Here is a 19,321-nt window from a genome sequence, read left to right on the forward strand (position 1 = left end):
CCATTTCAAATACTGCATTAATCAGATTTTTGGTTCAGGCATTCCTGACCCTGCCCTTAATTGGCAATGAGGTAGGCCAGATTGGAGTAAAATATTCCAAATAATTCAGCCTGGGGAATATCCCCTGGATTGGAGTTATAACTTTAGTGACTGGGAGTAGGCTATTTATTTTTCTCAGTTTATGACCAAAGTATTAAATCACAAAATCACACAATCATTCAGGTTGGAAGGAACCTCTGGAGGTCATCTAGCTTAACCTCCTGCTGAAAGCAAGATCAACACTGAATTCAAACCAGATTGTTCAGATCCTTGTTCAGTGAGATCTTGAAAAACTGAAGATGGGGATTTCACAACCTCTCTGGCTAAGACATCTCAATGCTTATCTTCATCATAGAACACTTTTTTCCTTATAGCAAGTTACAACTTCCCATGTTTTAATCTATCACCATTTCCTGCTACATATCTCTGCAAAACCTGCCTAGCTCCATTTTTCTGACAACTTTGTAGGTATTGGCCATCTGCTATTAGGTTTCCTCTAAGCTTTTTCTTCTCCAGATTCAATCAGCGTACACTGCCTTCCTCTCATCCACAGTCTAGGAGCTTCATCACAGAAGGCAAGTTGGTCAGGCATAATTTGTCTTTTGGTAAATCCATGTTGGCTGTTCCCAATCACCTTGTTCACGTGCCCAGAAACAGCTGCCAAGAGCACCTACGTCATGATATTCTCAAAGACCAAAAGGCTGGCATGCCTGGATCCATCCCTCCATCCATCCTCCTTCTTGTCTCTTTCCAATAATCAGCGGCTTCCCCCAGTCTCTGAGTTGATGCAGAACTCTCTCATAGCGACAGCCAACTCTCTCATCACTCCTGAGCTCTGTGGTCTGAAGCTGCTTGTTTTTACAAATGACACCTCTTTTCTCCTGCTCCTTTGTGCTGAACTGGTGAAGGTCTGGCCCTGCTTGCTTCCCAGACGCTGTGCATTTGTATGTGCACGTTTGGCATGGGTCCCCAGAATCCAGTCAATTGTTGTGTTGGTTGATACATGAGGGCCTACTTTGGGTTATTTCTTTCACCACCTCCCACCTCTGAGGTGACTAAACCCCCACTTCTTACAAGTGTTAAACTCACACATGGGAGGAGAAAGAAAGTCTTGCTTTGCTCTTTTTCAAGCAACACATAAGATGGACAAATCAAGATGACAGTATTTAAGTCTCAAGAATGTGTTTAAGAACTTGGGCTTGATTAGCAAAGATGATGACAAAATCCTGACACCATCAAATTGCCTGACATCAATGAAGTTCCAGTTCTACAGTATTTGTAGCAAACAAACAACACCCAGACCTCTGCCACAAAACCCTCTTATACTTTGGAGCCTAGATATGAACCTGGGCATCTAAAGAGCAATCCAATGTGAAAACTATAACATGCATTTATTAGTTTCTCTATTTCACTTACTGTGAAACACTGATGGTACTGAACTAACAGCAAAACTAGTTACTCCAGAGGAGAAAAGTTAAGTTTGAGGACATGGGGTAGGCAGAAAATCTAACCAATCTCTATAAAAAAAATGATAAATTTAGCCTAATCTCTTCCTCAAAGCAAAGCAGTCTCATTAAAATCACCAAACCAAAGTCAAAATCAACTTTTTTTTTTTTTTTTTTTTTTTTTTTTGCCAAAAAACATCAGATGTAACATTCTGATAGAGTCAGCAATGATTGATACCACCCTAAGTTACTTAGAGAAAACTAAAAGCTATGTTGGGTTTAAACTGGTTTTTGGTGGTTTGGGTTTTTTTTAATCAAACTGTGATTTGAAAAACACAGACCTATTAAATTTTAAAAATTACAAATCGTTAAGCTATGTCATCTAATCTAATTTTAAAATGTATTACTATTGACCACAAAAAGCAAATGGATTCATACATACAGATAAATATTCAGAATTCTAAAGTTACAGTGAAAACAACAAAAATAGACATATACCTGTGCTTTTCAAAATATAGCCTAAGAGTAACACAACTCAAGATTCTTGACACTTTTATACACTCTATTTACTTCTTGATCATGATGATATCAACACTTAAACAAAATGGAAAGAAATATTTTCTGACAGATGCATAAATTTGAGGGAGGGACTGACCTTCCCATTACTGTATCTTACACTCATTCACTCCAGATCTATTCCATGTTGCCATTTCATCATTTCTAGAACACCCCTCACTTTCTTCTTCCCCTCACTCTCTCCTTCCCTCCAAGGATGTTAAAACCACAATTCTCATATTTGAATTTTTTATTTTTAACAACAGTAATTCCACAGCTCCCTCTTTAATCTATTCAATATGCTGCAGTTAAAAACAAAAAAGCAATCTTCCTCCTTCCCCCCTAAAAAAAACCCCAAACCAAAAAACCCCACCAAATATCCCACAGCAGAAAAAACCTTTCCCCTCCAGTAAGAACCCTGTTGTTGCTGAAAGAATGAGAGGGAGAAGCAGAGGGATTCTAATTTGGACACAAATATCGTTTCCTCTAACTCTACAAACCCAGACCATACAAACACCACCCCTTTCAAAGTTCCTCGGTTGCTTTCTCCAAGCCAGCTGGCAAGGAGACAAAAACAAGCTCACTCTTCCTTTGTTGTATGTGAGAAATTAAAATGTAAATACGTTTTAAAGGCCATAGCATTAGGACTGAATTTGACAGAAAGCTTGAGCTGTGTTTTAGCTTGGTTTGAAATTTCTTGGTATTTTACACTACATCAGACCTCCCACAAATTGGCTTACCCAGATGAGAAAAATCATGATTAAGACACGTTCTTGTTCTGAGCAGCTCCCCTCTTCAGAGGGGCACAAACACAGCTTACAGTAAGGCTCTTGGCTAAAAGTGTTTTCAAAAAGGGAAAGCAAATCCTGCTGGAATATAGCCTTCTCAACTGGATATATGCAGATTTATTAAGCATATGTAAAGGTATTTAAAGGACTGGAGGCCACATTAAAAAACATAAAGTAGTGCAGCACCAGTTAAAAATACAACATATCAAAAAAAATGAATAAAAATGTTATTCTTCCTTAAAAAATACTATTGGGCTTCTGCTGTGCAATGGAAGATTCATCAGCTGTGGCAGTGATTGGTACAAGATAAGATAATTTAATTGGTGGTGACAGAATGGGACTGTGTTGAAGGTTGATGAAGTACTGTCACAGGAGTTGCAACATGCCTCGAAGAGCTGCTATTTTTATTTAACAAATAATAATTTCTCAAAAGAATGTGACAGTTAAGACAGACAAACGATGTAAGCAGGAGGGAGAGTGCCACTAGACCCACATTCATATGAAACTCTCTAACAAAAATATTATGTGAAATATGAGATATCATCACACTATTCTTGTGGTCTTCGTTAGCTACAGTATCCCCTTCCTTCCTGCATGGGAGATGTCCACTGCACTTTTGCCTAAATTCCATAAAGCCCTGAATAATTTTCCTCAGTTGACAACTGTCACCACATTTATAGTAAATAACAGCATAGGATATCTAAGACCTGCTTAATCTATCTTAAAACACCCCCACTGAATGTGTTAAAGTGACACAGACTTGCAATGTGTCTTCATAAGCAGTGAGTCCAAGTCCCAGGGACTCAGGGAACTCCCCACCAGCCCAGCTGAACGCAGCTGTTTTCCCACTGGGGATTCTGTGCAGGTAACGGAACTCCCAAGGGGCAGAGATGTAATCACACTCCACATGAAACCCTGGAACTGTTCTCTCCACTGACCTTTTCTCAGGCTTTTATTTATTTATTTATTTTATTTTTTGGTGGTTTTTTTGCTCTTTTAAACAAAGTATTTCACAAAAGTATTTCACAAAGTGCTTTCACAAAAGCAGGCGTCACACATTGTCTGGAACTAGGTTTTAGCTCAGAAAGATGGAAATGGATCTCCTTTTCTGCTTATCACAAACAAGAAGACTCTTCAAGCATTAGAAGTACCTTTCCAGCTATAAATTTTGAATATAAGGGAGGTTCAGAACATTCTCCATTCTTTGTTTCTTATGAGCTCAAACTGTGTTTTCCTTCAGAGCTTCCCTGAAGTTACCAAGACTTATTACAAATTCTCTGCCTAGCAGGTCAATGGAAACCTGCTTTCCAATGACACTCTCACTTCTTACTTATCTCAAAAGCCAGACTACAAACCCAGCCCTTTGAAAACCTAGCACAGAAACATGGACTGTTCTCCCTACATAAACAGGAAGTACATTAAGCGCAGGCTTACTGGCTGAAATTATTCTTAAAATATATTTAAAAAATTACAATAACTTAAGAAATTCAGAATTTCTCTCAGTCCTTTATTGCAATGCCTTAGATTATTTTCTAAGCATTATTTAGACCTTCATTTTCATAATTTCATTTTTTCATTATGGTACTCACTTCTGGAAATTAATGTTGTTCATCCCAAGCAATGATTTGCCTGAGAATGCTTTAATTTGTAAAGCATATCCAAACCCAAAACACCGTATGTGTTTATCAACACATTCAAGTAATAGGTTTATTTTAAGGAATTGCATGGAATTGAGAAAATCTGTTTTATCTCAATATCCCCCAGGTTTAAGAACAGATATTCTAGTTTTCATTAGTATCAGCTTTCTTTCAGTGATAAAACTTCTGCCAAGAATAGTAAAAAAGTTCTCAGTAGTTTAAGTACATGATTATTTTAAATGTCACATGCTGTTCTGGACCTTTTAAGCCTTTAATGAGGAAAAAACCTTATACAAGTCTCAGCAGCAAAATGTTATTTATTTATTTAAGAGCAGCAACAGTAAAGTAACCAATACTTTATCTCTGGAACTGCTTTCTCAATATCAGGAGTTATATAGAAGTGACCTGCTACACACCTTTGCAGTAGTTTAAAATATTAGTTATTTGCTGACACTTTGCCTGTATATTAACATTTTGGCAGTTTACTCAAGTAAAAAAGTAAAGGCATAACTAATAAGGAAGTTTCCAAGGTAACTGAGAAGGGATGAATAAATTCAACTTTGATATGTAAATCACGAGAGTTTCTTGGCTATGTAATGACTTCCAGTGGGTGAATTAGTTAGATTGGAATACATTTATACAAATAAATTTGCTTAATACTTGGCAAATTATACATTTCACCTGGGTTTAGAAACACAAGTAAACCGTGTTTCAACACCAAGTGTATACTATATACAAATAAAATTTAATACAGATTGAAAAAGTAAATTTAAAGGTATAGCAGGTTAATCAAGCAATAAAAGTTTCAGTAATGTATTAAGCTGCATTCTGCAGTCATTCATAGTTTATTAATGAATTATAAACCAAATAACACACTTTAACAGCTAAAGGGCAATGAAATTACAATCCTTCAAATTTCTCCTCAAAACATCATCCTGATATTTGCTGTGCATCTTATGCCTCCAAGTGTATAAACAGGAAATACAAATTCTGTTAAAAGTATTGACTAATTGTGGCTAATATTGGCTAAGAGTTACTATTTTGGCGGTGAGTAATGCTCAAGTACTCACAATAACTACCCGGTCTCAGATGCTTTACTCTGAACACAAACAGGGCTGGAGTGGACCCAGAGACATGGAGATGCTTTGGCACCGTTCCCCACATTTTTTTAAGGGGGTGCACGCCAAGTAACAGATAACTGTCCTGCAAGCATTGCAACATCTCCCTTTCACTGTTAAATCATCTCATCTGGTTCACAGTTCATTAATAAACTATGAATGGCTGCAGATTGCTGAAAATTTTACTGCTCATTAACCTGGTACACCTTTAAATTTACTTTTTCAATCTCTATTAAATTTTATTTATATAACAGATAACTGGCCTTAAGTACTGTCTTAGCAATACAGTAATCTAAGTTCCTTTCTACAAAGGTTTCTTATTAGAGACATTTTGCACATTTTCACTATGCCCTCAAAAATCCACCAAAATACTACTCCTACAAAAGCTAGAAAAACCTTGATGTGAAAACCGTGATGAGACAAGCTTGATGGTAAAGAACTCCAACTGATCAGTGCTAAATATATCTGGGCATTTCACAACCTTCTTAAGTAGAATTTCCATGTGAAGTAGGAAAAAAAGAAAAAGATTAATCCCTCTGAACACACTTGCTGTGAATGTGCCAATGAGGATGTGCAGTAGCTGTCACAGACTTGTGACACACTGGACATAAATCAGTGAATGCACTCAAATAAGTCCAGGATGCACTGGCATAAAACAGATCAGGACACGTACAAAGAAGAGAAGACACAAAACTCTATTTAAAAAAACCTTTTTTGCTAATACCTACCTGCACACTAAGATAATGAAAGTTATTTAAAAGTTATTTGAATACTTTTACAATCAGGGAGCCAAAGGAGGCACACAAGTGTAAAAAAATAAATGCTTGGCATGCCCTGTGACTGTAACTGAATATCAGATTATAAGGCAAGTCAGGCATCCCAAAGCTGTTAAACAGCACAACAGCATAAGAGAAGTATATTTTAAAAACAAAATTAGAATGCTTAGTCTTACATCCGGTCCTCCAATTAATAATTCTGAAACAAGACAACAAAACAATTAAGAAAAGAAAAATCGAAGTTTAAAAGGAAAACTATAAGGCAAAAGAGCAGAATCTTTTCATAATAGAAACAAAAAGTTATTTTTCCTCGTGGATGGAAAAATAATTTAGAGGAAAGAAGACATCAAAACTGGGGGGAGAGGGGGAAACAGGCCAAAATGTAAACAGCTCTGAAATTATTAATAAATAAAGACTTTGAATAAAAATGAGTGTCTGAAAGAAGAGTACAGAGAGTAACATTAAAAAAAATTAAAGGTGAATAAATAAACGTGAGGTATCTGGCACTCACTTGAAAAAGAGGTGGGCAAGGGATTGTTGCCATACCCATAAATACCTTTAGCAGTTCAGCAAAAAGATGCACTGCTATCTGTTAAAGTGTCTTTTCTGAAATTCCCCTTTTTTTCCGTGTTCCACAATTTTAAACCCTGCTGTGACCCGTGAAATTTCCTGGAATCTCATTTATAAATTTGTTTGCAGGTACAGTACATAAACTTTTTTTTCACACCTATTTTTTTTGTTATTAACATTCTGTCTCCTCTATGTCTGCACCTAAAACCAACCTAAATATTTTCTTAGAAGATGGTGTTTAACAGGATGTAAGTCATATATTAGTTTTGTAAGAAAACATACATTTTCTAGTACTCCAGCCATAAAAACCACCTACCTCCAAGACCTGTTTCCAACCTCCTGCAGAACACCTTTTCCACGATCATAAATGCACTCTCCTGGAAGGAGAGACCAGGAAGGCGATGATAGGATGTCACCTCGTGTGTGAGGGGGGAGTTGGAATGTGTGGAGCTCTGTTTTGGGGTAGGGGATCAGTGAAGGATTTGAGGGTCGGGATTAGCAGGCAGGCCAGCCAAGTGGGAATTTCTGCACCAGACAGTCTCCAGTGGGATGAGGCAAGTGAGACCGCCTCCAAACAACAAGAGGGAGTCTCAATTCACAGGTACTCATGTGATTCCTCACGAGGGACGTTACCAAGCCCAGAATATGCCAGCGGGACAATGCAGCAATCCAGGAGATTCCTGGGGCACACGGATAACAACCCCTGTAACACAGGCAGCTGAGGAACAATCCATGAGGCACCCTGTAGGACCTGAGCCTTAGAAACATAGAAGGACTCTTTGGGGATGTGGAGATCTGCCCTGACTGCAGTGACCATGAGATGGTGAGTTCAGGAGAGGGGCAAAAACAAGGATCACAACGTTGGACTTCAGGGAAGATGGCTTTGGCCTCTTTGGGATCTGCCAGGGACATGGGACACAACCCTAAAGAGAAGGCTCCAAAAGAGCTGGTCCTTACTCAAGGATTATCTACTCCAAACTCAAGAACGGTCCATAGGGACCAGCAGGAAATCGAGCACAGGCAACAGGAGGCCTGCGTGGATGAACATCACTAAACTCTGACATAAAAAGGAAGTGGAAGCACTATCTTCAAAAACAAGGAGACATACACAACCAAATACGCATCCTGGTTTACATGAATTTGTGTGATATATGGGTCTAATATATAAAAACCTCCAAAAAACTAGGTAATATTAATCAGAATCAAAATAAAGTCATCCCTCAGAGTTAAGAGGGAACAAAGTAGCCCAAAATGTCAGGTTTTTTTTCCTATCTTTATATGACTGCATTTAAAACCTTTTCCTCATAATTAGAAGCTGTATAATTTAAATGTGACATTTGTACAGGTACTCAAATGAAAAATTCCCCAAAATATCAACAGCTACAGAAAGAAATAAATGAAACAACATCTAACACCAGCAATGATTGTACTTAGGTTATTGTTACCTTTAATCCCAGCTAGGTGTTACTGCAGGACCAAGTGAACTTCCTTTGGATCATTCTGTACTGTTCTGTCAAAGTTTTATTCAGGATAATCTTCCTCTCTCCTGCCTTTCTAAACACCATTCAAACAAGGAGCCTATCTGACCCGCTTTTTTACACACAAAAATGTTATTTAAAGTGAAGTCACACTACTAACCAATTCATTTCCAATCATGATTCTTCGCAAAAACAGTAATACTGCTAAATAAAATAAGCATATTAAAGTCCCTCTTTCAATAAATTTTTTTAAGATGTTCCCTAAAGAAAGGTGAAACCAAAAAAAATGGTTTCCAAAAGAAAAAATTGTTGGTGTTTTCAAAGCAACTACAGATTTATTAAGTTGGAAGAACACAAGTCAGTTGTCAAAAGATAAAAAAGGAGTTTATTTCAAAAAGAAGGGTCACACCACAGCAACTATATTGATCTTTACTAAAACAGCCTGCTTAACTTCCAGAAAGAGATGATGATGGGAAAAAATGTGTATAACCGCAACTAGAATTTTCCAGTGGCAATGCAGCATTTCTTCAAATGTGACTGTGGTAAATCAAAGAAATAGCAGAGAAAAGTATGATCCAGTTCTTAGTGAATCATCAAAACCAGTTGTCTGTAGATAGACCAAACATCAGGAGCCTTATCAGCTAAACAATCTGTCCGAAGAATTAAGTTCCTGCTCAGAGCAGCTGAAACCACGCATTATTTTCTCTTCTCAAATTAAGTGCTCCCCTCACTGATTTGCAAATAGAGAACATCACCTACTAAACAGGAAAGCTCATTTTGCTATTGATGGTTCTGACTGTATTAAAAATTGGAATTTGGTAGTTTTAAAATGCAGCCTTTGCTTTTTTCAACAACATACTTTAATGTGGCTACCACCAGATTTTAGATTTCCAGGATTAAAGTGACCACTAAATCTGCATTATCATCAAAACCTTGTATGACCTACTAGCCCCAAATGACTTTAAAATATGTAGCAACTCACACCTAAGGAAGAGCTGAAGTGTTAATTGAGATGAATAGATGTGATCAAAAAAGGGAAAAATACAAGACTGACATACCAACCAAGAAAATATAAAAATCAGACACATTTGCACCTGTTTCTCTTCTGTCTAAAATAAACAAGGAATTATAAGGCTAAGACTGCAACTTTATGGCTGCAACACTGCACACAAGTCAAACCCCCTAAAGTTACACTTCCCACAGCAATTTTAACTCAGCTCCAATTTGCAAGTAAAGAAGTTAGAAATACACTATATTATTCTGCCTCTTAAATACTACAAACACCGAAGCAGGAATGTGGGAATCATAACTCTAATTTTATAAGCTTACATGAATTCATGATCTCAAAGAGACCATTGCATTAAATATCCAAACAACTCCATAATACTAGTTAATAGCAATTTGTTTATTCTGTTTATGAACCCACTGCTGCCCCTTTACTGTCTCTGGTTGTTGCAGTTACATATGGAAACAATGTTAAGAATGCAAAAATACTACACAGTCTGTTCAATCTTGATTTTTTTTAAAGCTGATTTTATTTAGATGAAACAGAGAATCTTTTACCTTTTGGTTTTACACAAGTATAAATGTGGCAACACTGTTGTCATCCATTGGTTAAATATTAACACTGTAACAGATTTGGAACCCTGCCTCCCATGCTGAGGAATTGTGATTATCACTATGCTTCAATTATTCAATTTTCAGAACTACCAAATTCAGTTTAAGGCTTTTTTCACACCCATGATGAAGAAAGTTTGTGACTAGTTGAGAACATGACTTCCTTCATTAGCCCCAACTCAGAGAAAACATCTTTATGTTCCTACTTTGCCTTTCAAAGTATTTTTTTCTGTATCAAAAAACCTAAAGCATATTTTATTGATCCAATTTTGTGAGAACAAAACTGTGGTAACATACCTGTCACCCTTAAATGAGGCAGAAATCAATAGAAAATGATATAAAAAAAAAAATAGATTACTGACTTAGTTGACAAAGATTTATGAAATCTTCTCTCAGAACTAAGCACAGTAACTTCTCCAGAAAAGAAAATGGTCTTCGACCTTGCTAAAAATCTGATTAAGTGACTGGATTTGTTATATCTAGAGCAGCTTCTGAGAACTCCCTGTCACAAGTGCCAGAAGTCAGTTAAAGGTGCATGAAACAATGCATGTTCATGTAAAAAGCAGTTAGAAAAGTCTCCTGAGGCATTGGTTTTATACATTTTACTCAAACATTAACACAGCAATTTCATTTTAAAGGAATTAAGTCAACACACACCTACAGCTTTGGAAGCCGGCATCGGTTCCATTGGAAACCTTATCCTGAGAGTTCCCAAAGCTGTGCCAGAGTCACCAATGCAGTCTGCTTTAAAGCTTTGCAGGTCAACAGCACTAATAACCAGCTGTTTCTACTGGAAAAGGCAGAGCCAGTGGGACAGACATCTGTCCTCGGGAGCTGCCAGGTCTGCTCAGTGTGTGGCCACAGGTGGTGACCCTCATGTTACAGGAGCCAGAGGAGAAAGACAAAAGAAACTAAAAGCTGTAGTAACAGAAGGCATCCACAATTCAAGTCTCATGAACGCTAATTTTAACAGGCAGCTCTTAGAAGCATGGATCACTTTCCCTCTCTGGTTGGATTCTGGCTGTACCCAGAAGACAACAAGAGGAAGCACATGAGCATTTCTACAAAGTAAGTTAAAGGTTATGACCCTTTTATTGTCATTTTTGAAAACTGAAGTACCTGAATCAAAGAGCTTTGATACAGACTGGTACTTGCAAACCTCAGTAGCACTTCCACTATTCAAATGCTTCTGCTTGAAGAACACTGTGAAAGTATTAACAACATAAAATCCACCCATTCTATTGTTTAGGACAACCAATAACTTTAATCACTATGGGACTCCATAAATTAGGAGGGTTTTAAGTTAAACTTCCTTGTATATCATGGTTAAGCAAACATTTATTTCACTGAGTAAAGTGTTACACACAAAAACAAAAAAGCAGTATTAGATAATTGTATTACTGTAAATTCCAGAATGTACTGCTGTCAGGAATTCAAAACAAATTATTACAGCAACCATTAAGCACAAATGGGAAACAATACAATAGCTATTAAAGATCATCCACAGCAGCAAAAAAATTAAGTGAAGCTGAGTTACAGACACAAATTTCTGAAATGCTGAAATACAGTTTGCTGTGCTCTAACACTAGAAGATGACCAAAAACTTCAATGAAAATTGTCTCTGGGATGTGAAACTTTACACATTTATTTAATGAATGATGTTAACTTTTACAATGGAAGCAATTCTAATTCCACTGTCTATCATCTAGTTACACTTTACAGATTTTTATTATGCACTATGAATTATTCCATATTGATGTTAGGTAAGACAGCACAAGTAACTGGCCACAGCACTCTAGAACACACTAAGTCATGCTGTTAAAACACAACTACTGAGCTAAGTGGTTTTCTTTTCATCTGTTTTTTGAAATAGATCCTAACAAGGAAGAGTGATCTGAGTTACAAAAATGTAGTTAGGCAAGTGGGATATTAAACTTACATTCCTGATGACATCAAATATCAGGCTCTGATCTAAAAATCTTAGAAATTCTTTAAATTCAAAGGCTTTGGAGCAGGCCCATAGACGCTTAAAAGAATATTTGTTGGACATAAATACACTCTATACAAAACCCTCCTGAAAAACAAAGATAGAACAAGAAAGAAATTACCTGGAGTGTCTTGTAACGATCTTGATGTGGAAGCACTTTTTCTTTTTTTTCCTTCAAGAAATCCATTTCTAGCACACTATGTTTTTCCAGCAAATATTCCAATTCCTATAAAGTTTGAAAAAAAAAAACAACCATGAAATTACAAACATTGGCGAATTGCGAAAGTACAAATTCGGTCAATTATTCGAACTAATCTAATTTCTGAACACTGTGATATTTGCTACCTTAATTATCACAGAGATAAAGAGTTGTGCAAGAAAACTCTGACTGCAGTCTTTAAATTGAGGCAGTATTTTCAAGTGTGAGGTATTCAAAACCCAAAGCATGTCCCATGTATAAGGAATGACCTATGTGAAGTGGCCAAGGTGCACTTAATAACATCCTCTAACTTCTCCTGAATCCTGAAGGGTTCAGGCAGCTGGACCTGTTGTTACAGGTCCCTTCCAACTGGAACTGTTCTATTCTATTCCAATTATTTCCATATTTTTAGTATCTTGCTCTGCATTTCTGCACTTGAAAAGCAGCATATTAAATGTACTGTTAGCCAATGTTTTCACTGAAAAGGCAGGAATCCTTTAAGACATATGCATGTATACAATGATCTCTGTCTACATCTCCAAAATGAATAAAACCTTAAAATATTCTGGGGTCTCAATGAGAGCCACTCTGGAAGCCTGCCCAACGTGAACCAACAGAGAGGAAGGAGAATAACACCACTGACAATAAACTTCAAAATTATTCACTGTACAAAGAGCTAAAGATTTTTATTTTTCCTTAATGCAGCCATTGCTATTGTACATAGCTGCTGGCACCCTTTCAGTTGCTCAAGAACAACTATTTCTCCAAGCCACGCAGGAAGCCAGTATAGAAACAAACGACCTGCCAGGTCACTGCGCAGCTATTCAAACAAAGGCACGACTGAGAGGGTCATGAGGAGGACAGAAAGAGCAGGTTTGCTTAGTTCAACCCTGCTTTTGGACAAAACAGTAAAAACAGTTTGAGATATTCCACTGTCGAGATAGAAACAGACTGTGGGACACCAACCCAGAGCCTCTCTCAACCTGTCTCCTCTTCCAGCCTGCATTGCTGCTTCCCTTCCAACCTTTCCTTCATACACTTAGCAAAACCAGCCCTCTGCAGACCTCCTTATCCTTGGCTCGAGTTACTCACCCTCATTCTCACTTCCAACAAGTTCTTTGCTCCTTCCACAGCACAACTTGAGGGCTCCCAAGAAACAGTATTAAGAATAACAGAAGTTAAACTCACTCTCCCATGCCTCAGTGACCTTTTGCTAACTCAGATGTGTAACTACAGGCCCAGCCCTGCTTGGTGCTCCTATTACATTCAGGTCAGAAGGAATATGAAGAATTTAGCTACCAGAGCTCCTTCCCCCCCCCCCAAAAAAAAATCAAAACAAAGCCACATGGATCATGCTGAGCAAGTTTGTCTTGGAGTTTTTTTGGTGTTGGGGTTTTGTTGTTTTTTGGTTTTGTTTTTTTTTTTTTTTTACCTCTCAGGCTAAAAAAATGGGGTTTTTTCCTGACACTTTAGAAATATTCAGCCCAAAATAGGCATCAGACATAAAAAACCAGTATTCTGGCTAAGTTGAGTGGTATGCCCAGTTCTGGCCAGTCTCTGGAGAGCATTCAGAAAAGGGCAATAGAGATGAGGAAGGGTTGGAGCACAAATCTGATGAGGAGAGGCTGAGAAAGCAGCAGGGGCTCAGCCTCGAAAAAACAGAGGTTCAAGGGGACCTTACGTCTTGTAGCCAGGTGGGGGTCAGGCTCTGCTCCCAGGGAACAAGGGACAGGACAGGAGGAAACGGCCTCAAGTTGTGCCGGGGAAGGTTCAGGTTGGACATCAGGGAGAATTTCCTCATGCAAAGGGTGGTCAGGCATTGGAAGGGGCTGCCCAGGGAGGTGGTGGAGTCTCCATCCCTGGATGTGCCCCTGAAGGGAATGCCTGGATGTGGCACTCAGTGTTCTGTGCTGGTGACAAGGTGGGGATCAGTCACAGGTTGAACTGATGGTCTTGGAAGTCTTTTCCAACCTTCATGATTCTATGATTCTAAATTTGGCCAGTTTCTCAGGAATTCAGCTAATTTCTATGAAAAAAATGAATTTCAAATGTATTCCAAACCTCTGCCAGTTCCACCTATATTTAAATTCTATATGAATGCCAAATGTTTTCCTTCAAAAAAACTATTCATACCTTTTTGATTTTAAATTTTTCTTCTTCAGCACTGCAAAGCTTGATTTCGAGGTTTGCAACAGCTTGTTGAAGGCAGCTCTTGGGTTCATTTGCTCTCTTTGTCTCAGCATCAGCTAAAGTCTTGTCTTCAATTACATTTGAAGAGGCAACTGGAATATCTGCTTGAGCCTAATTCATAGGAGAGAAGTGGAACTGAATCATCTCTCTCAATGCATCAGGGAAACAAATTCTCCTTGGATTAGTCATTCCATGTTTTCATCCAACACACATGGCAAACAGTGGTCACAGAAAAGGAATACAAAGGCTTTGTGCTAAAATAAGTATCTCATCCTTAGGCTAGACTAAGAGAATAAAAGTAATTCAGACATTTCTACAACGTTTAGTTACTGCTATTTCAGTAAACTGTCAAAGTACAGAAAACAGGCAAGACCCTGATAATAAGTCTATGCTTTCAGAAAAGAACACAAATAAATTAGGTGATCTTTAAAAAATTTTGGGGTATAATTAACAAAATTCAAAGCTTTATTTCTCCCATCTTAAAAAAAATAAAGGAGGGGACAAAATCTTGTTCATTTTGCAGCAAAAGAACTCCAAGGAAAAAGCTGCTAAATTAATTCAGCTGCCACTTTTTGAACAATCTGAAAGCCAAGCATGCTTGAGATCTGGGTGGTGAAAGGAACATCTCAATGTCTTCATTAAAGAAAGGTTTGACTGATCTGACCTAATCCACACCCCTAGCACCTTTTACTCCAAACATACACTCATACGATAATGCATTGACTTTCCAATAAATAAGTATCTCTCAAAGGATTCAAATAAAGTAATGAACAAAACCAGCTGAGATCTTGACTGTACATGAATATATAAGATACAGTAAACAAAACACTCAGAAAGGAAACTGCAGTTTGTGCTCCAAATTCTCCTGTAAGAAGCAAAGAGAAGCCATATGTGCCAGTTCCATTTCTGGGTACTACTCAATGTCAGAGTCTGGCACCACCAAAAACTGTGAGTATGGAACCTGTAATAGTGAAGGGTTTTTTTACTTGAAACCTCAAGAGGCTCTGGACACAGAATTATAAAAGAATACAGTTCTCCTAACATCTCCCTCTAATAGGTGTAAGAATATTTTATTTTAGTTTTATGTCCACCACTTTCCTTTAGTTTACTCCTAAGTGCAAAGTCATCTCCATTTCAAAATAACGTTAAAGGACCTGCTCTCAACTCCCTTCAGCAGAACTTGCTAATAAAGTACTTTAATTTGTACTATTTCCTGCATTACAGAGTTTATGGAACGATGGTTCTGCCCGTAGCTGACCAGAACAAGATGAGAAAAACTGAAACATGGACTACAACTAGAATTTACACACACAGTTAGTCTGAAGTAACAAAGTGTATTTCTTACTTTTCTGTAAGATTACCCAACTAAATGACTTGATAGTTTTAAAAAATACCCCTAAGCCTTAGTGTTCTGGAATAACCCAAGCGCCCTTTCCAGAGAACACAAAAGCTAAAATTGCTGGACTAGCTCAAACAAGAAAGGTTGAAGGTTATTCACTGTTAGCCAAAATTAAAAAAGGCAGGATCTGTGGTGGCTGAAGAAAATCACTTTCTGATCATCCTGCCAGTAAAAGAAATTTACTTATCAAAACTTCGTCACAGAGCCAGATGAAGAGCCTTCAACATAGAAAATTACCCTGTCTGGCATCAGTCAATAAAGGAAAATAAAAACGCCTTCCTTTCAAAAAAACCAACTCCACAACTTTTAGAGTTAATAATTTCTTTGATATCATTTGCATCTGGGCACATCTCCACTTTTTATAGGCTTTCCCCAGAACATAAGCCTGGGAACAAACATAAAACAGTAACTAATTAATTAATTCACAATTGGTGCCACAGTCCTTCTGGAAGTGTGAACATACAGATGCTCCACAAAGGAAAAAAATAAGACTCAGCTAAAGCAAAACCCGTATTTTGTGCATGTTGTTTAAATAGCTCTAAAGAAATGCTTTTAAATGATCAGAAAATGAAAATATGACTTGATTGTGAAATTCAGCTTTCACCAGGAGCAGCCTTAAGACTTGATGAGTCTACCTGAAGAGTAAGAAACCAAGGAAGTGCTGAAAACAGGAGGGTTGACAATTAGCCCAAAACATTGGTTCCAAGGGAGGCAACAGCATTTTCTAATTCAAATATATACTACTCCACATCCTGAAGCAAGGAAGTTTACAATGAATTTGCATGCTCAAATGGGGGCCACTGCAATTAATGGCAATAAAAAACCTGGAAGGGTAGACCTATTGAAGTCTCATCTGCAGCAGCTCTTGTGATTCTGACAAAATTCCTGTGATAACCTCAAGGCAGAAAGACTTTTCCCTTCCTTTCTCACCTAGTAGTTTAGCTAAAAAGTAAACATTTTCACACCCCAGAAAGAAACAAAGATCAGTTCTCAGCAGCACTGCAGCCACAGGGAGAGATTAAGATCCCACAACTACAACTGTGTTAGACCACAAAAAACCAAAAAACAAAACCCAGAAGACCAAAACAACAACAAACCAACAAAACAAACAAAAACAACAACAACCTCCCCCCAACTTTAAAAGTAATGGGGAAAAAATAAAGCAAAATAAAATATAATCCCCCTAAAATTAATTTGATTATAATTATGTAAAGATTAAATGTTAATTCTCTAATCACAGAATCGTTTTGGTTGGAAGGGACCTTGAAGATCATCTCGTTCCAATGCCCTGGCATGAACATTTCACTAGACCAGATTGCTCCGAGCCCCATCCTTGAAAATCCTAAAAACCTAGTCCTAAAACCACGTGAGAAAACTTAGGAGAATGACATATAAATACATCTGTAATCTTTACAGCCTTAACAGTAACCGATTTTTTTTGAGAGAACCTTCCTGCTGATGTTTCCTACATGCTGATGTTTTCTTCATGGATGCCCAGCACCATCAGCATGCCTTTAACTTTTAATAACTCTAATGTACTTACCTCTCTTGCAGTTCATATCAAAGCAGTATGGTTTCTATCAGTTCTAGGTTTCATAAACACTTTTAAAAATCATTTTACTTCGAAGTCTGCATCACATAAATCCAAGGACCTTTTGCCCTTAAAAAGCATTTCAACTTAAATGTGCACGGAAAAGATGCAACACTGATATTTTAATACATTGAGCTCCCACACTGAAGCTCAAAAATTGTGGGTTTACCTGTTCTTCAAGAACAGCTGGATTTATCCCACTCTTGCCTGTTTGAATAGCTGCTGCCACATTATCACTTGATAAAATGAAGGGGTCAGAAGGAAGCAGGCAGGAAGAAGGCACAGAGTGCTCTAGGAGAACATCAGGAGATCTATGGACTTCAGGTACTAGAAACAGAAAACACACACAATATGAAGAACCATCCAAAAATTAATTCTGTTTCTGGAGTCCATGCCTAGCAAAACCCATCACAAGTCTAGTCACACTAATGTAAGGTTATGCATCTCTTATAATCCAATTGCAATGAAGAGTAATTCCACACAAAGTGCCTGTTTTTCAGTAGTATCAACTGGGGGACATTCAAAATTGTAGCCACAATAAATTGAGACACTTAACTTACACAGAGGTTTTACAAGACAACAGCTCTCAAAACTATCACTTTCAACTCTGTCTCTTTTGATTCACGAAACCTCTCAGCTTCAGCATGATCTTTAATCAGTTTCAGTCAACTGGAAAACTTTACTTGTAATTTCCCAAGTTTTATACATTTTTAAGTTAAAAAAATCCACAGCTGTCTTAGAAGCCACATACAAACAGTTTGCCAACACACGTAATAAAGTAGCTTTATATTTTATAAGAGATAAAAAGACAACAAAATAAATTAACTGTCTAGCTAATAAAACTTAAGTGGAATTAACACCAGACTGAGAGCGCTTCCATACCAAATTCCAGTTATGCCATAAAAGCCCTGAACAGTGGATCAGCACTACCAACCTGGCACAACAGAAAATCTTGTTTTTAAAAAAGACATAAACTAAACAAACTAAATAAAAATAAAGGAAAAGAGGAAGTATTGCATACATTTTTAATTGAACAGCAAAGTCCTTCAAGCTTTGACACGGTCAGCTCCAGGTGTGTCTTTGCAATAGGCAAAAAAAGCACATCCAGTTGTTTCAGAAAAAGCAGCTCACATCATTACTACAACTCTGGCAACATGTAAAAGGTGCCACTAGCCTGGAGCAAGGCTCAGCCTCTGGGTATCACTGTTTAATACTGCACAAGTACTCAGCACAAACCAGTGTGTACAACTGGCCTCAAGGCATTCAAAAGGACACACTAATCCTTGAATCCAGGCACTCGCTGTCCCATCTTCTTCAGCTCTCAGTTCTAGGATTCAGGTATAACATAGAAGAACATGCAAACCTCATTGAACAAAAAGAAGACAGAAAATAGACCATGAGGCAGAAAAATATCAGTAGGATAATTGCAGTGATAGTAGATTCGGATGTGGACAAAAATATAGAAAAAAAAAAATCATAGCTCAGCAGAAAATGGAAACTTGTCTGAAAAGCCTAGAGGAGAGTACAAACAGAACAGCAACCAGTTTGGGTAACTGCATTTTAATAGTTAACTCTTCTCCAGAACCGGAAATGGGACTTTTTTGGCTTTCTTTTATGCACCTTAACATAAAACTCCCATTCCAAATGTCTGCTTTCAAAGGCAGCTTCCTCTAACAATTACCTACTCTGTCAGTTCGAGCAGCAGTGAAGTGACATAGATGATGATCTTTTTGCATCTATAGAAGATGATCTTTTTGCATCTAAACAAACATTAAAGTCTCTGCTTTATACTATCCCTTAATACCCTGAGTCTCACTTTAAATCAATTTCCACCTGATGGAAAACCAGCTAAAATAATGTACCAGGCAATTTCTGACTGAGCAGACAAGTGGTTCTCTTACTAAAACTGCCAACTCAAATGGAAAAACTGAA

General features: G+C 37.6%; 1 protein-coding gene across 3 annotated transcripts in view; it reads right to left on the reverse strand.

Annotated features, from left to right (window-relative positions):
* The window catches only part of CCDC91 (coiled-coil domain containing 91), a 117,275-nt gene that overhangs the window by 70,437 nt on the left and 27,517 nt on the right, over positions 1–19,321 (reverse strand). For all 3 annotated transcript variants that reach the window (XM_019292664.3, XM_010410236.4, XM_010410237.4), the window contains 3 exons: positions 17,559–17,716; positions 14,343–14,510; positions 12,132–12,236 (listed from right to left, as the gene is read on the reverse strand). In XM_019292664.3, coding sequence (XP_019148209.1) covers positions 12,132–12,236; positions 14,343–14,510; positions 17,559–17,716 — 431 coding nt within the window. The remainder of the gene's footprint in view (positions 1–12,131; positions 12,237–14,342; positions 14,511–17,558; positions 17,717–19,321) is intronic.

The sequence above is a fragment of the Corvus cornix genome, chromosome 1A, assembly GCF_000738735.6.
Source record: "Corvus cornix cornix isolate S_Up_H32 chromosome 1A, ASM73873v5, whole genome shotgun sequence".
NCBI lineage: Eukaryota > Metazoa > Chordata > Aves > Passeriformes > Corvidae > Corvus > Corvus cornix.